This window comes from Coregonus lavaretus, assembly GCF_964263955.1.
Source record: "Coregonus lavaretus genome assembly, chromosome: 32".
Taxonomy (NCBI): Eukaryota; Metazoa; Chordata; class Actinopteri; order Salmoniformes; family Salmonidae; genus Coregonus; species Coregonus lavaretus.
In genome coordinates this window covers 9,082,790-9,099,357 of record NC_140019.1, presented here as the reverse complement: position 1 = coordinate 9,099,357, position 16,568 = coordinate 9,082,790, and the positions used below count along the sequence as shown (strand labels likewise).

The window sequence follows — 16,568 nt, the reverse complement described above, 5'->3', positions numbered from 1 at the left end:
TCTGAATACTAATCTACATGCTACTTCCTATTCTACAGCCTATGCTCACAGTCCTCCGACAAGGTGGTTTCCCTCCGCATTAAAATTTTTGCGAGGTTGTCTTCTTACTGGTTTTCCATGGTTTCCTTCTAATGGCGAGTTCACAACTCCTATCACTTTTATTCCTTCACGTGATTTGCATAACATTACTTGCCCTAGTTAAGGTCCATGAGTAGGACACAGCCCTAGCCAGAGCCATATAGATAAATATATTATATATCACATCGGCTACGGAGAGCGTGATCACATAGTCATCTGGAACAGCTGGTGCTCTCATGCATGCTTCAGTGTTGGGAGCCTAGAAGTGATTTAGCTCGTCTGGTAGACTTGTGTCACTGGGCAGCTCGCGGCTGTGCTTCCCTTTGTAGTCTGTAATAGTTTTCAAGCCCTGCCACATCCGACGAGCGTCAGAGCGGGTGTAGTATGATTCAATCTTAGTCCTGTATTGACTCTTTGCCTGTTTGATGGTTCGTCGGAGGGCATAGCGGGATTTCTTATAAGCGTCCGGGTTAGAGTCTCGCTCCTTGAAAGTGGCAGCTCTACCCTTTAGCTCAGTGCGGATGTTGCCTGTAATCCATGGCTTCTGGTTGGGGTATGTACGTATGGTCACTGTGGGGATGACGTCATCGATGCACTTATTGATGAAGCCAGTGACTGATGTGGCGTACTCCTCAATGCTATCTGAAGAATCCCGGAACATATTTCAGTCTGCGCTAGCAAGACAGTCCTGTAGCTTAGCATCTGCGTCATCTGACCACTTTTTTATTAACCGAGTCACTGGTGCTTCCTGCTTTAGTTTTTGCTTATAAGCAGGAATCAGGAGGATAGAGTTATGGTCAGATTTGCCAAATGGAGGGCGAGGGAGAGCTTTGTATGCGTCTCTGTGTGTGGAGTAAAGGTGGTCCAGAGTTTTTTTTCTTCCTCTGGTTGCACATTTAACATGCTGGTAGAAATGAGGTAGAACGGATTTAAGTTTCCCTGCATTAAAGTCCCCGGCCACTAGGAGAGCTGCCTCTGGATGAGCGTTTTCCTGTTTACTTATGACCTTATACAGCTCATTGAGTGCAGTCTTAGTGCCAGCATTGGTTTGTGGTGGTATATAGACAGCTACGAAAAATATAGAAGAAAACTCTCATGGTAAATAGTGTGGTCTACAGCTTTTCATGAGATACTCTACCTCAGGCGAGCAAAACCTTGAGACTTCCTTAGTATTAGATTTTTTGCACCAGCTGTTGTTTACAAATATACACAGACTGCCACCCCTTGTCTTACCGGAGTCAGCCATTCTATCCTGACGATGTAGCGTATATCCCGCCAGCTGTATGTTATCCATGTCGTCATTCAGCCACGACTCGGTGAAACATAAGATATTACAGTTTTTAATGTCCCGTTGGTAGGATAACCGTACTCTTAGGTCATCTAATGTATTTTCCAATGTTTGAAGATTGGCTAATAGGATTGATGGAAGAGGCAGTTTACTCGCTCGCCGTTGGATCCTTACGAGGCACCCCGACCTACGTCCACGACATTGCTGTCTCTTTCTCCTGCGAATGACGGGGATTTGGGCCTTGTCGGGTGTCTGTAGGATATAATTTGCGTCCGACTCGATGAAGAAAAAATCTTTGTCCAATACGAGGTCAGTAATTGCTGTCCTGATATACAGAAGCTCTTTTTGGTTAGAAGAGACGATGGCAGAAACATTATGTACAGAATAAATTACAAATAACACGAAAAAACACACATAATAGTACAATTGGTTAGAGGGCTGTAAAACGGCAGCTATCTTCTCCGGTGCCACTCCAAACCTGCTTACTGAAATAAGTTAGCTGAAAAATGTTGTAGAGAAATTCATTACAAGGACTATTGCGGTCATGGGAGGCCAGAACGGTATGTTTGGGAGGTATTTACGACTTTGACGTTGCATGGGGTTTCTATGGGGAAGGCGGGGGTAGAATCACCTACATCTGAATACTCACGCAATGGACCTAAAAACTGTCTGAGGTACTGACAAACAACCAGGTAAGTGTTATAAAGAACCCAGAATTGTTTTTGGGTTAACTTCCCCTTTATGCATTCTAAAATTGGGTTCCTGGGGTACTATCATAATAGCTTGCACTTAAACTCACTCCTTTCTCATTCTTTATGCTAATATAATGTATATTCTTGCCCAACCCCGCTCTGCCACTCACCATCCTCTTTTCATCCCTCTTCAACCCTCATCCATTTCACTATAGCATTCTGTCTCTGTTTTCATTCAGTTAAGTCTGTACTCGATTGAAATGTAGTTTATGGAAGTTCAATCAGGAAGGCTGGTCTGAATGCTAATTTAACCTAAATCAGGGTCACATAGAGTGTTTATTGGTAGTCTTAAACAAATCTACTTTGGAACAAAGGTATACACCTCACATGGTTATGGGCTTACAAAAGAAGTCCATGTCAGATATAGAGTTGAAATGTATTCCATTTTGAGTTTGCATCCCAATATTACACTTTATATACATCACAGAAGACTGAAATATTACAAAACTGTTTGACATAGAAACATCAAATTTTCTGCAGTTTTGTTTAACTAATGTCAATTAATTATGAACAAATATGAATAACATTCCACCCATGAAGCCACTAGGTCATTTCACTACAGGAAAGGGCTACCTTCATCAAGTAAGCAGAAGATCATTCACTTGGTTTCCTATTATATGGGCTTATTGGAAATGAATACAGACATTTCATCAGCATAGCATCTTGCTTCTTCTCTCCTTTCCTATGAGCCACGTACAGAATGTCATTAATCTATTTACCTCATAGCCTATAAGCACAATAACGCACCTTCCTCATGCTTGTTGTTCAACCTATGGGCTCACTCTTGCAATTATCACCTTCCTCTCTCTCAACCAATGGGCATAAATCTTGAGGTGTTTATATGTAAACTTACCCATGTTCTCCCAATTTCTGTTTTTCAGCAACAGTTGTCGACAACCATCCACCTCCAGCATAATAACCTTAAGGCCGTCATTGGAACTCCTTTCACAGAGCGGGGGGGTTTCGATGCCAGCTGCCCAGCATAGGGCTACCTGTCATTTTCATCTGGCTCTGTGGAGCATCCCTCAGAGATGAGGCCATGTCCCAAACTATTTAATAAAATGCCATATTGAACTTATTCACCCAGATCTAGGGGAGGCATTAGTGCTCAAACTCTAGGCGGCATTCTGCCTTCTCCCTACAGTTTTCAGCCATTAGCGTCGCCCACAACTGGCTCATGTGAACTACAATCCCGACGCTGTGTTTTAACGTTTAGAAATGTCAATAAACATCGTTTGAAATACGGCTTTTGAAACATATGGCCCTCATCTTTCATCAGCGAGAATTAATCCTTCAAATAAAAAAAAGATACACTTACTGTAGCATTTTTGCCCAGATCCATACAGCTATGGGTCCCTCCATCCGATGAAACTACACCTGTGCTAGTGTTCGGAGCATGCTAGATAGCTAATTAGCACAGGTGGTCACCTCTTGTCTTCCGTCTGTTTTCCGTAAACAAGCACTGTAACATGGGGATATAGCCGTGTGGGAACACTAACCTTAACACGTGTGTATCAATTTAACCTTTTTGTTTTTAGAAAATAATTTCTAGCTAATATGAAAGATAATGTCCTTATGCTTCAAAAACCATACCGTAAGCGGAGCGTGTTAATGTTCAGATTGAGCGTCGGGGATCTTAACAAATCTCCTCCGTACAGAAGATGCCTTCGTCCAATGACTCTTTTGTAATGTAATGGAACTGAGAGTCATGATCAAGGGCTAGGAGAGGCATGTTCTGATGGGACCATTTTAGTAGCTATTAGACTAGATCAAAATGTTTTCTGATAGGCATTCTGGAAAGAATGAAAGTGTACCCCACCGTGCTTGGGGATAAAAAGGGAATCAGGAAATGCTGCTTGACTTGATCATCCAAAAAATTATTCATTACTTAGCCCAGGACACTTCAACAGGTGACTATCCAGGAAACTAAATAAACATGAACACTGGGTGTCTGCATGGATGTCGGTGTCTGAGTTTATTTACGGGACAAACAAACAGGCTTACGTTTCTGCGTGGGACGCCTTCATCAGAATAGGCCTACGGAGCTGAGGAATAGTTTGGATTTCAGGTCTGCAGCACAGATGAAAGGGGAAACCTACATCCTCTTCCTCTGTGGGTTTTATGGCGGACTACATCCAAAAGTTGTATTGCCGCCACCAACTGGCCGATTTGAAACCAAAAATAAATCCATACATAATAGTGATTCTAACAATCCACCCATAGCCAAAACAAACAAAACTCCCACTTCTTCCTTCTTTTAGTTCTCCATATCTCCCTTCTCAGGCTCTAGTACCTGAGAAGGTGGTACGGCTTTTGCTCATATTCCATGTAACTCCTTTGCTGTGAAATCTTTCAGCCCAAGGAATCACTCCGCCGCAATCACAATGATTTCAATCTTCCTAGATCTTTTCTCCACCTTGGCAGTGCCATTTATCACCATTGCGATAAAGGCCACAAAGTCCATCTTTTGAACCTTTAAAATGTCAGGATCCTCTTGGTGTAAGACAACCCCTGCAGACTGCAGTGAAGGCCTATCCAATACCATGGACTCTTCTGGCGCAACAGTCAAACCCTCAACCCTTTTCACAGCTTCTGTATATGAAATGCTCTGTACAACCCTGACTTTGGCCACCTCATTTTCTTTTACCCTTGTGGGGCATTCAGAAGACTTGACTTCATGATTCCCACCGCAATTACAACATGTCACATTTTCCTCACTTTTATAACACATACTATGATCTTTTCCACATCTTGTACATCTCGGCTTCTCCCTTCTGCAAACACTTTCTACATGACCAAAAGCTTTACAATGTTCACACTGCATTGTTCTTGGGATAAATGCTCTAACTCTGTAGTTAATATACCCTAACCGCACTTCATTAGGGAGAGACTCCATAAAAAAATATTTTAAAAAAAATCACTTTTTCCCCATTCACCACTAGATTATTCCGATGTGCTTCAAATCACTCCAGGAATATTTTGAATCTCTTCCAAATCAACTTCCCACGAAACGCCAGATATTAGATATAAATGCTCCTGTAAATCGCTCTGGATAAGAGCGTCTGCTAAATGACACAAAAAAACACACAACACTTCAAACTTATCAAATCGATTAAGAAACAACGCATGTTCCTTCTGTTCCGCAGAATCACAAAAAATCTAAACAAACCCGCCTCTCCTGATCCTCACATCCTTCACTTTACCCAGCACTCTCTCTACCAGTTTGGATAACTCAAATGGTTTCTTCAAGATTGATACTCTGCTCAGCTGCTCCTTATTAACAAACCATACTCCTACTATATACGAAATGTCATTCTCATCACTGTACCCTACTTTGCTCCGTTTTCCTTTATTTTGAACAATACTCAAATTTCCTTGATTCTACCGCCATTTCATTCAGATTCCACTTCATCATCTGCTTCCGCCATCTTCCGTGAAGCTGTTTCCAGCAAAACTCCAGCCTCCAATCCAAACAAAAATCTCCATAATTCACAACAGTAGGCGTAGTTCAGCACCTGACGTCATTTATTTACTTACGTATGGAAAGTTCCAGCAGCAGAGTTCGCCATTTTGTAGGCAGATTAGTTTGTGCGGTGTACGAAAGTAGCTACTGAAAAAACAGTTCTTACCTATTAATTCGTATATTGGGATACATCAATCGTTAGATACGGTAAGGACAGATGATTTAATGTGTAATAGAAGAACGGAAACCATATACAATCCGTTCAATGTTAAACCGTTAACTAGCCTCCACGTTTCGTCGACGAACCAGGAAGCTAGCTAACAAAAAGCGTTAACTGGCTATGCCTATTGCTTTTTCCCCCAAAATATGAATGTTGAAAATAGTTGTTTTTGTTGGTGTTGACTCTAGCGTTTGTCAGATGTTGCTGACGTTATCTGAAGAAGTCTAGCCAGCTAACGTTACGTTTCACTTGGACAATTGTTATTAGTTAGTTAGCAATCTAACGACGTTAGCTAATTAGCAATATAGAACAAAGACGTCGCCAGTCACTGGCAGCAAAGAAAATAGATTGACCATGTTTATCTAGCTACCTAGCTAATGCTTACAAAGTAACTAAACTATTTCACAGGACTCATATTGCATGGTTGAATTCACTTCATGACATGTAGACTATTATCTAGCTTGCTAGCTAATGAAACGTTAGCTATATGTAGATTTGAATTATTTTCAACGTTTGTTGGCAGCTAGCCATGGTGCTAGCTTTAACGTTAGCTAGCTATGTATCTAATGTGAACATTCATTACTTGTGTGGCAGATGCGGCAGTCAAAGCGAATGCGTTCCCCTGGTGTTTGGCTCAATGAGTTCAGTTGGGAGGAGAGAGTGGAGAGCCGAAAGCGACAGAAGCGAGATGATTCGCACAGCAGTGAAAGGGAGAACAAATCTCGAAGACTTCACCACCTCAAAACAAATGAAGGGTAAATATGCTGACCTCATTGACCCCATCTGTCATCCCATTCACTGTAGTGGCCAACATAACTATCAGATGCTCCACCTATCCACAAGCAACCCCCAACTAGATCTCTCCTTTTTACATGCTAGAAGATACCGACCCTATCACTATGCTTGTTTAAACAGGCCTGCACTGGGGTCAGAAGGCAATCATGTTTACATTGAGACAAGCGATGTGGCTCGGGAAACTTACCTCAAACCAGGGATGAAAAAATGGTTGTACACCGAATTGACCCATTATCCCAACTGTTACACCAAGAAGATTGAACGACTGCTAATAAACTCGCAGTTGTTCAATGTTCTCAGTGTAACGCATTTCTCATCCCTGGCTTGAGGTACGTTTTCCTGGCCATATCTCGCGCCGGCTTTCTTACTCTAAACAGGAAGTTTGTCTGACCCCAGTGCAGCTGTAAGCAAGCGTAGGGTCGGAATCTATTCTGGCTTTTCAGTTAGGTAGGTAGGGCCCAGCAATTTTACACATGTCAAATGTTTTCACAGCAACATATTAATGTGGTGAGGACAAGCTATCATCTAATAAATAATAAGTGAAATCTTATTTCCAGAGAAAAATCTGCTCTTTTCCATGGCCTTGACAGAGGTGGTCACAATTCTATCAGGGTTCGTACAATCCTGGAAAAGTCATGGAATTTTTAAATGATGTTTTACAGGCCTGGAAACGTTTTGGAAAATGATCAAATCAGAAAAGTAATGACTTCATAGGTGCGCTTGAGTTTCAAGTTTGGGGAAGCTTACAGTTTATCCTACAATTTCTACCATTCTGCGTGCCAGTTATGAGCGTTTCAGATGTCAATTTTCGTGGAAAATAACAGTAGCGAGGCTATATACAGGGGGTACCGGTACAGTCAATTTGCGGGGACACAGACATTCTCAGTCATTGTCACGTGGTTAATCATAAAAATCGGAGTTAAAATGATACAAATCTAAAAGTAAACTATTGCGAGATCACCAGTGGCAATGAAAATGTCAATGTTTACGTTTATTTACCAGAGTGCTGTCCTATTCTCTGTTCTTTGGATTTATATGAGGATCCAGCACCCGATATAGGTTTATATAAGGTGGAGTCGAGCACGTTGTTTATCTTTTCATGATCACCAGCCCCTACCATATGAACACATTGATTTACTACTGGTGACATATGTAATAGTGAATATATATATTTTTTAACAGCATTAAAATGGTATCTGACTTGGAAGTAGATAAAGGGCATCATTGCCAAAATCCTGAAATATCCCTTTAAAAGTCATGGAATTCTATTTGTCAAAATGTGTATGAACCCTGTTCTATACATTTTTCGAAGTTCTAACTATTCTTATGGGAAGTCATTGGACACTATATCACTGTCTGTTTTATTGCTGGAAGGTAAAACCTGTTCAGTTCCTATGTCCGTCTCTGATTGAGCTGTATGCTATGTGAGAGATGGAGGTTTATGGTGGAAGTTTCCAGGGCAGGAGGGAAGGGCAGGGCAGCTCTAATAATAAGTCCCCCAGCGACGCCAACCTTTTCCTGGAAGAGACCTGACACCACCAGGGTGCCATCGTGGCTCATTCCTCATAGCCTCTGCTGTAAGGACTTCACGGATTCCTCACTAAGCCACATCAATAACTGTCGTAGTGGACACCTGTGCTTTCAAGTGTGCCAGAGAGGTAGAGGGGGAGAGCGGGATGCTGCATTCGGGAAGTATTCAGACCCCTTGACTTTTTCCACATTTTGTTACGTTACAGCCTTATCTATCAATCTACACACAATACCCCATAATGACAAAGCAAAAACAGGTTTTTATCAATTTTAGCAAATTTATAATAATAAAAAACTGATTTATATAAGTTTGGTACCCTTCCCCAGATCTGTGCCTTGACACAATCCTGTCTCGGAGCTCTATGGACAATTCCTTCGACCTCATGGCTTGGTTTTTGCTCTGACATGCACTGTCAACTGTGGGACCTTGTATAGACAGATGTGTGCCTTTCCAAATCATGTCCAATCAATTGAATTTACCACAGGTGGAAAGGGTCTGAATACTTATGTAAATAAGGTATTTCTGTTTTATTAGCAAACATTTCTAAACCTGTTTTCGCTTCGTCATTATGGGGTATTGTGTGTAGATTGAGGAAAAATAATAATTTAATCAATTTTAGAGAGGCTGTAACAAAATGTGGAAAAAGTCAAGGGGTCTGAATACTTTCCGAAGGCACTGTACATGCATACATTCAAGCTGGCTGCTCATATTTATGATAGATAAATGTGAAATGTTTAAAATTAAAGGATTACATTTATGTTTATCGTCAATTGCACACAAGGTCCAACCGAAACTTGACTTCCGCTTTTAACCCAATCCTAAATCGGAGATGTGTGGGGGGCTGCCAAGTTGGACGCCCGGGGAGCTGTTGTTGTGGGGGGTTAACTGCCTTGCTCAAGGGCAGAATAACTAATTTTTCACCTTGTCGACTCTGGGAATCGAACTAACAACCTTTCGGTTACTAACCGCTAGGCTATCTGCCGCACTACATGTCATGATCTGTTAAAAACTATTAATCTACAATATGCTTGAATGCCAGACTTTCACACCAAGAACGCTGGAATAACGACGTAGCACCCTGTAGTCGTAAATCAGCGTGTTACTAATCTTAAAAAATATATATATAAAGCCCCTTGGGATAGGGTGTTGGTGAAGCGTAGATCCCGGCCATTGGAACCAAGCAGTGACTTAAGTAGGAAGGAGGAGTCAGTCGTTAAGCTGTTTCTCCCTTTCAGGCATTACCTGGAGACCCGCAGCCTGAACCAGCAGAGGCTAGAGTCTAAGGACAAGGGGGCCAGAGTAGCCAGCCTGGAGATGGGCTACGACGAGGACAGCAGGGGCGCCTCCAGGGATAGAGACGGAGACCGCGAGAGGGACAAGGAGTGGCACCACTACAGCAAGTCATCTGGTCGGAGTGGCAAGAGCGGCCGCAGCAGACGCAGTAGCCGCCGAGGGCGGAGACGCAGCCCTTCTCACCGACGCTCCTCTTACTCGGTATGAGAACCTACTCTCTCTTTCTCCTTCTCCTTCCCAATATGGTTATTAGTGGTGTTAGCGTTCTGTGTGTCTATCTCTCGCCCTATGTACCACACCCACAGTAAAAAATACTTATGGATCCTATGTTAGTACCAAAATCCACTGAAGATCATCTAGGCATAACTTTAGCAGACTAGGAGCAAACACATTTACGAGGCTTCAATAAGAATAGTAAAGGGAAGCTTTATATGTATCATTCACAGTCAAAAGATAACCAAGAACTGTAACTTGAAGGAGACAAATGCATATTAGCCTATTCTACACTGTGATAGCTTATCATTTTTTTTGTACCATTTACTTTGAGAAAGTCTCTCACATGAACATTCTTGTTGTTGCCGTGTTTCTCTTCTGTAACACCCACTATGTGGTGACGCCCCCTATGCCTTTCTCTGGTGGGGCTGAATTTGAATGTGCTGCTCCCGCTGTGGTCCGCTGGCGCTGCCTGGTTCGCTACTACCCACCCACTCTGAATGGGCCGATCCATCCGAATCTCTCCCCCACGTCCGATTCCCCCCTCCGCCCGCTGAATGAATGAATGGCGCGTTCCGTCCGGTTGTGGTGGCCTGGCCTGATGTTCTCTGGGTCGATGATGGTGGTTGATGGTTGATGATGGTGGTGATGGTCGTGATGGGACAACAGAGGAGCCATCATCGCAGGAGCAGGAAAAGATCCAGGAGTGTTGAGGATGATGACGAGGGTCACCTGATCTATCACAGGGGAGACATGCTGAGAGCGAGATGTATAGAATATATTCCCCTTTTTTTCTCTCTCTGTCAACTATCTATATCTCTTTTGTTGTTGCTGTTTGGTTTTGATATTGTGAGCTGTTGCAAAATACCCATTCTATTGTAGACACGTATTGTATTTGGGCGGGTAGGGTGTATCAATGTATTGTTAAATGTTGATTAGTATTACACCTTGCTACATAACATCATTATTAGTGTGATGTGTGTACTGTGTATTATGTGCTGTTGGCTTGGAGCCCTGTTCTGTTCTAGTTGCAGACAGTATAATGCTAAATCCATATCAAACAAAGCAGCTTAGGCCAAATCAGTGCTAGCGGCAGCCATTTTGTGGCATATCAGGTGTGATGGTAGTGGATGCCAGTCGTCACTCCTCTGGTTCCAACTAGTGCTCTTTATTCCCTGTAGATGAGATTGTGTCCACTCTAGGAGAAGGAGCCTTTGGGAAAGTCGTGGAATGCATCGATCACTCTAAGTAAGTCCCTCACTGGAAACGTCTGGATATCATGGTGACTATGCTTCTCTTTCTCCCCCCGCCCTTCTCTCTCTCTGTTAACTTTTGAGCACCTTCCTCGAGCAGAGATTAATGACCCGCTTTAATGTGTACAGTATGCTCTCACAAACTCAATCTCTCCGTTTCTCACTTTCTTTCTCATTTGAAAGTCTCTCTCTTCTCTAGACTTAACTGTTGGATATTTGTGTGTTGTCTGTGATTCCAGAAGTGGTGCTCGCATGGCACTGAAGATCATTAAAAACATTGACCGCTACCGCGAGGCGGCAATGGCAGAGGTGGAGGTGCTGGAGCAGATGAACTCTCTGGACTGTGACCGGAGATAGTAAGCCCCATACATTAGCAGAAATCACGTTGGCCCTGCATTACGAGGATGAGAAGCAGTCACACATGCACACATTAATTATCAAATATCAGTATGTCATCAAATATCAATATCAGACATCATTGTTGCTCTTGCCTAGCTAGCTACCTTAAGATGAATGCACTATCTGTAAGTCACTGAATAATATTGTCTGCTAAATGACAAATTTTAAATATAAGTCCCTCTTTTTTTTTTTTTTTCTCCCTCTATCCTTCCCCACTCTCTCCTCCCCCTCTCCATCTCAGTGCATGTGTGAGGATGCTGGACTGGTTCGACCACCATGGTCACGTGTGTATATCGTTTGAGCTGCTGGGGCTCAGTACCTATGACTTCCTTAAGCAGAACAACTTCCATCCGTTCCCTGTAGAACACATCAGAATCATGGCCTACCAGATCATCAGAGCTGTACGATGTGAGTAGTTACCATAAAATTGCATATTAGAACATATTGGAATAGTAATTTAATAGGATCTCTGTGGTAGTAACCACCACCCACTCTGGATAAGAGCACTGCTAAATGTCACAACTAAAATGTTATTGAGTGTGTCCCAAATGGCACCCTATTTTTCTCTATCAGTGCACTACTATGTAGTGCATTTCTTAGGGAATATGGTAACATTTGGGAGGCAGATATTGTAAATGATAAGCTGGCAGGTAAGTGGTGACTACAGAGATTGTTTAAGATACAAGTGCATTGGTCCGCGGACCCCAAACTGATCCAAATGTAGCATTCATCAGTCAGAAAATCGGTTAAAACCTTTATCACCTGTTCCCAATTTTTTTTTTTTGTTGTTGCTCATATTACATTATTTTTACCTTCCGAAAATACCTTATCTTTTGTGACAAATGATGAGTCCTCTCCTTCATTGTCGAACTGCATGTGACTGTGTTGACAGTCATTGATCTACAAGTCATTTTGCATGCCAAACAACCCCAGGCAATATCAGTAGCCTAGTCAAACTGCGCACTGTGCCCAGCTTCGCGCACTGACCAACGCGAGGTAGGCGGCCTTTTCCTGATCTTGCACATCTGCGCGGCACCTTCAGCATTCAAATGCTTAAATGGCTTGCGTGATATTAGGCTTTATTAGTAGTTGAGCGACAACTGTTAAATTGTTTTACCGGAATAAAAGTAAACTATCGGAGACAACTCATCTGGCTAAAATCAAATGTATTTTATGTTGTTCAGGTTCACCATCAGCATTTAAATATTTGATTTTGAGATGGGGTGAAATCCAAAGTTGTGCTGTGTATTCATTGGCTTTGTCATAGCTCATTTGTAAATGATAAATATTGATACATTACTAGCTCAAACACTTAATCTGCAAAAATGACAAGTTCATTAGTGGGTGTTGGTGAATTCAGAACCAAAGTGGGAGGGCAAAAAACACAGACTACATTTATCTGGATGCTTATCGAATTGTCTTGAAAGGAAAAGATGCACATCCCTAAAACGAGTCTATTCAATTGTATAGTGTAATAGTAACAAGTGTTGTCTACTTTCCTGCCTGTGTTGATTGTGTTTTAGTCCTACATAAGAACAAGCTGACACACACTGACCTGAAGCCGGAGAACATTCTGTTTGTGGACTCGAAGTACGACATCGAGTACAACGCCAAAATGGTACGAGTCTTATCTACCTGGTCTCCTATTGACAAAACACGGACTCACCTTAAATTACCTGTGAAGTTCACTGATTTGGTTGTCAAGCCTTACTTGACTTTGTGTACTGTCTGACTAACTGCAATTCATATTTGTCATGACTAATCTCTGTCCTACAGAGGCGTGACAAGAGGACGTTGAAGAACCCAGATGTGGTGGTGGTTGATTTTGGCAACGCCACGTATGAACATGACCACCATACCTCCGTAGTGTCCACACGCCACTACCGCGCTCCAGAGGTCATTCTGGGTAAGATACCAACTATGCCACAACGCGAAGTCCTGATTAGATCAACTTTATTATCCCACCAGGTGGCAAGTCATTTGGTCGTGTGCTTAAAAGGACAAAGTACATAGTTCATTAAAATACAGAATAATACACAATAAATTCATATGAAAAGTGCAATGGGCTACATATTTACAGTGAAAGTGCAATACATATTTACACTCCTATCAACCAATCAAGAGTCCAGGCAATTACTGATGGTATGTTATAAAGGCGCTTACAGACTTGAGCTGTCTCCCAAATGGCACGCTATTCCCTATATATTGGACTTCTTTTGACCAGGACACATGGGGTTCTTGCATCCTTCGTTTCTCTGTTACTGATGTAATGCTTTTCTCTCTCTGTGTAGGTTTGGGATGGGACCATGCCTGTGACGTGTGGAGTCTGGGCTGTATCCTCATAGAGTACTACCTGGGATCAACTCTCTTCCAGGTGGGTGACTATCTGCTATCACATCAACAGCATCATACTAGAATGCCTTCTGAATGATGCATTCATCTTAAGGTGTTCAGGCTTCTTTCTATGCATGGGTAGATCAGTGTGTCCTGGATGTAGACTCCACTCCATGTCTCTCTTCTCTCCTCCAGACCCATGACAGTAAAGAACACCTGGCTATGATGGAGAGGGTCCTTGGCCCCATACCTGTACACCTCCTGCAGAAAACCAGGAAGCGTCGGTACGTCCACCGTTACAAGCTGGACTGGGACGCACACAGCTCTTCTGCCAGATATGTGAGGAAACACTGCAAACCGCTCATGGTAAGGAGGGCCTCTCGCAATATGGGCCAATCTATTTTGAATTGCGAATGATATAAAGCCATCTGAATCACAGTGTTGGTGTGTCCTGTGGTGACTGATATCGATGAATCTGATAATCTCCTCTACTGTCTCCTCCCCAGCAATACATGACTGCCCAGAGTGCTGACCACGAGCAGCTGTTTGACTTAATCCAGAAGATGCTGGAGTATGACCCGGCTGAACGCCTCTCCCTGGACCAGGCTCTCAGACACCCCTTCTTCACCTGCCTACGCAAGGCTACCAAAAACTGACCTTTCACCCCAACCTGACCCTGCCTGTCACGTGACAACTGTTGTGGCAATGGCCATCGCCATGACAACCATGATTGACAATCGCTGTGGCAATACTTTCTGACTCTCCGGGAGAGGTTGTTTAGCACTGACTGTATCAGTCCGCCCACGTGGCTCCATAGTCCATTGCTGTCATGCTAGTTAGTGTTAATTTATTGTGTGGTAGTATTGTAGTAGCAACTGTTTGTACTAATTAATCTGATGCATTATTGAGTTGTACAATTTTTGATCAGGTCCCTTTTTTCAATATGACTGGATTTGTAACTTTTGGAATATCGCTGTGTACATTTCTCAATAAAAACTTATGAACTATGAAGGTATCTAGTGGGGTCCAGAATTATTTGATTCCTTGATAAAGATGAGCAAAAAAGACTGTACAAATAAATACAGATATTGTTTACTCATTTTGGGGAGAATTGTGATTTTAGGCTAATACAATTGCTCAGAGAAAGATTTTAGCAAGTAATTAAACAAATGTATCTCAAAGATAGGTGTTAAAATAATTGCATCCCTTGTTTTCAATACTCCAGTACCCTCTCCTTTGCGAGGAAACCAAACTGAGCCTTTTGCTAAAATCTTATGCATGCATATGAGGTATTTTCTGCATATGCATTGTTCTTTTGAAGGCCAAACCCACAATTAGTGTGTGTAGGCAAAGACCTCTGTGGTCAGATGACGTGAAAATAGAGCTCTTTGGTCACGCACACCAAAGGTGGGTTCAGCCTTCAAAAGGACAATGCATATTCAGAAGATACCTCCTCCCTACTGTAAAATATGGTGGTGAATCTTTATCGGGCTATTTTGCTTCCACTGGTCCTGTCCTTGTTAAGGTCAACGGCATCATGAACTTGACCAAAAACCTGGTTGCCTCTGCAAGGAGGCTGAACCTTGGCCACAAGTTAATCTTCCAGCAAGGCAATAACCCTAAGCACACATCAACATCCACAAAGAAATCAACATTTTTGCAATGGTCATCTCAGCCTCTGGACTGGAAAACCAGTGAGTTGAATTGAAGAGGGCAATCCATAAGCGCAGATGACAGATATCAAGGATCTGGAAAAATTCTGTATGGAGGAATGGTCAAAGTGTTCTCCAATCTCATAGTGAGGGAAAAAAATATTTGATCCCCTGCTGATTTTTACGTTTTCCCACTGACAAAGACATGATCAGTCTATAATTTTAATGGTAGGTTTATTTGAACAGTGAGAGACAGAATAACAACAAAGAAATCCAGAAAAACGCATGTCAAAAATGTTATAAATTGATTTGCATTTTAATGAGGGAAATAAGTATTTGACCCCTCTGCAAAACATGACTTTGGCAAAACCCTTGTTGGCAATCACAGAGGTCAGACGTTTCTTGTAGTTGGCCACCAGGTTTGCACACATCTCAGGAGGGATTTTGTTCCACTCCTCTTTGCAGATCTTCTCCAAGTCCTTAAGGTTTCGAGGCTGACGAATGGCAACTCGAACCTTCAGCTCCCTCCACAGATTTTCTATGGGATTAAGGTCTGGAGACTGGCTAGGCCACTCCAGGACCTTAATGTGCTTCTTCTTGAGCCACTCCTTTGTTGCCTTGGCCGTGTGTTTTGGGTCATTGTCATGCTGGAATACCCATCCACGACCCATTTTCAATGCCCTGGCTGAGGGAAGGAGGTTCTCACCCAAGATTTGACGGTACATGGCCCCGTCCATCGTCCGTTTGATGCGGTGAAGTTGTCCTGTCCCCTTAGCAGAAAAACACCCCCAAAGCATAATGTTTCCACCTCCATGTTTGACGGTGGAGATGGTGTTCTTGGGGTCATAGGCAGCATTCCTCCTCCTCCAAACACGGCGAGTTGAGTTGATGCCAAAGAGCTCGATTTTGGTCTCATCTGACCACAACACTTTCACCTAGTTCTCCTCTGAATCATTCAGATGTTCATTGGCAAACTTCAGACGGCCCTGTATATGTGCTTTCTTGAGCAGGGGGACCTTGCGGCGCTGCAGGATTTCAGTCCTTCACGGCGTAGTGTGTTACCAATTGTTTTCTTGGTGACTATGGTCCTAGCTGCCTTGAGATCACTGACAAGATCCTCCCGTGTAGTTCTGGGCTGATTCCTCACCGTTCTCATGATCATTGCAACTCTACGAGGTGAGATCTTGCATGGAGCCCCAGGCCGAGGGAGATTGACAGTTCTTTTGTGTTTCTTCCATTTGCGAATAATCGCACCAACTGTTGTCACCTTCTCACCAAGCTGCTTGGCGATGGTCTT

General features: G+C 42.7%; 1 protein-coding gene across 2 annotated transcripts; it reads left to right on the top strand.

Annotated features, from left to right (window-relative positions):
- The first annotated feature begins 5,666 nt into the window (after positions 1 to 5,666).
- On the top strand, positions 5,667 to 14,630 carry LOC311107999 (dual specificity protein kinase CLK4-like). 2 transcript variants are annotated; one of them, XM_084150631.1, is made up of 12 exons: positions 5,667 to 5,788; positions 6,396 to 6,556; positions 9,363 to 9,621; positions 10,303 to 10,402; positions 10,815 to 10,881; positions 11,126 to 11,242; positions 11,527 to 11,693; positions 12,809 to 12,903; positions 13,062 to 13,191; positions 13,577 to 13,659; positions 13,815 to 13,985; positions 14,126 to 14,630. In XM_084150631.1, the coding sequence occupies exons 2-12, from the start codon at positions 6,396 to 6,398 to the stop codon at positions 14,273 to 14,275; spliced, it is 1,500 nt and encodes a 499-aa protein (XP_084006757.1). In that variant the 5' UTR covers positions 5,667 to 5,788; the 3' UTR covers positions 14,276 to 14,630. The 2 variants fall into 2 exon arrangements, with proteins under 2 accessions (XP_084006757.1, XP_084006758.1); XM_084150632.1 differs by lacking the exon at positions 10,303 to 10,402 and having other exon boundaries at positions 5,669 to 5,788.
- The last annotated feature ends 1,938 nt before the right edge of the window (positions 14,631 to 16,568 follow it).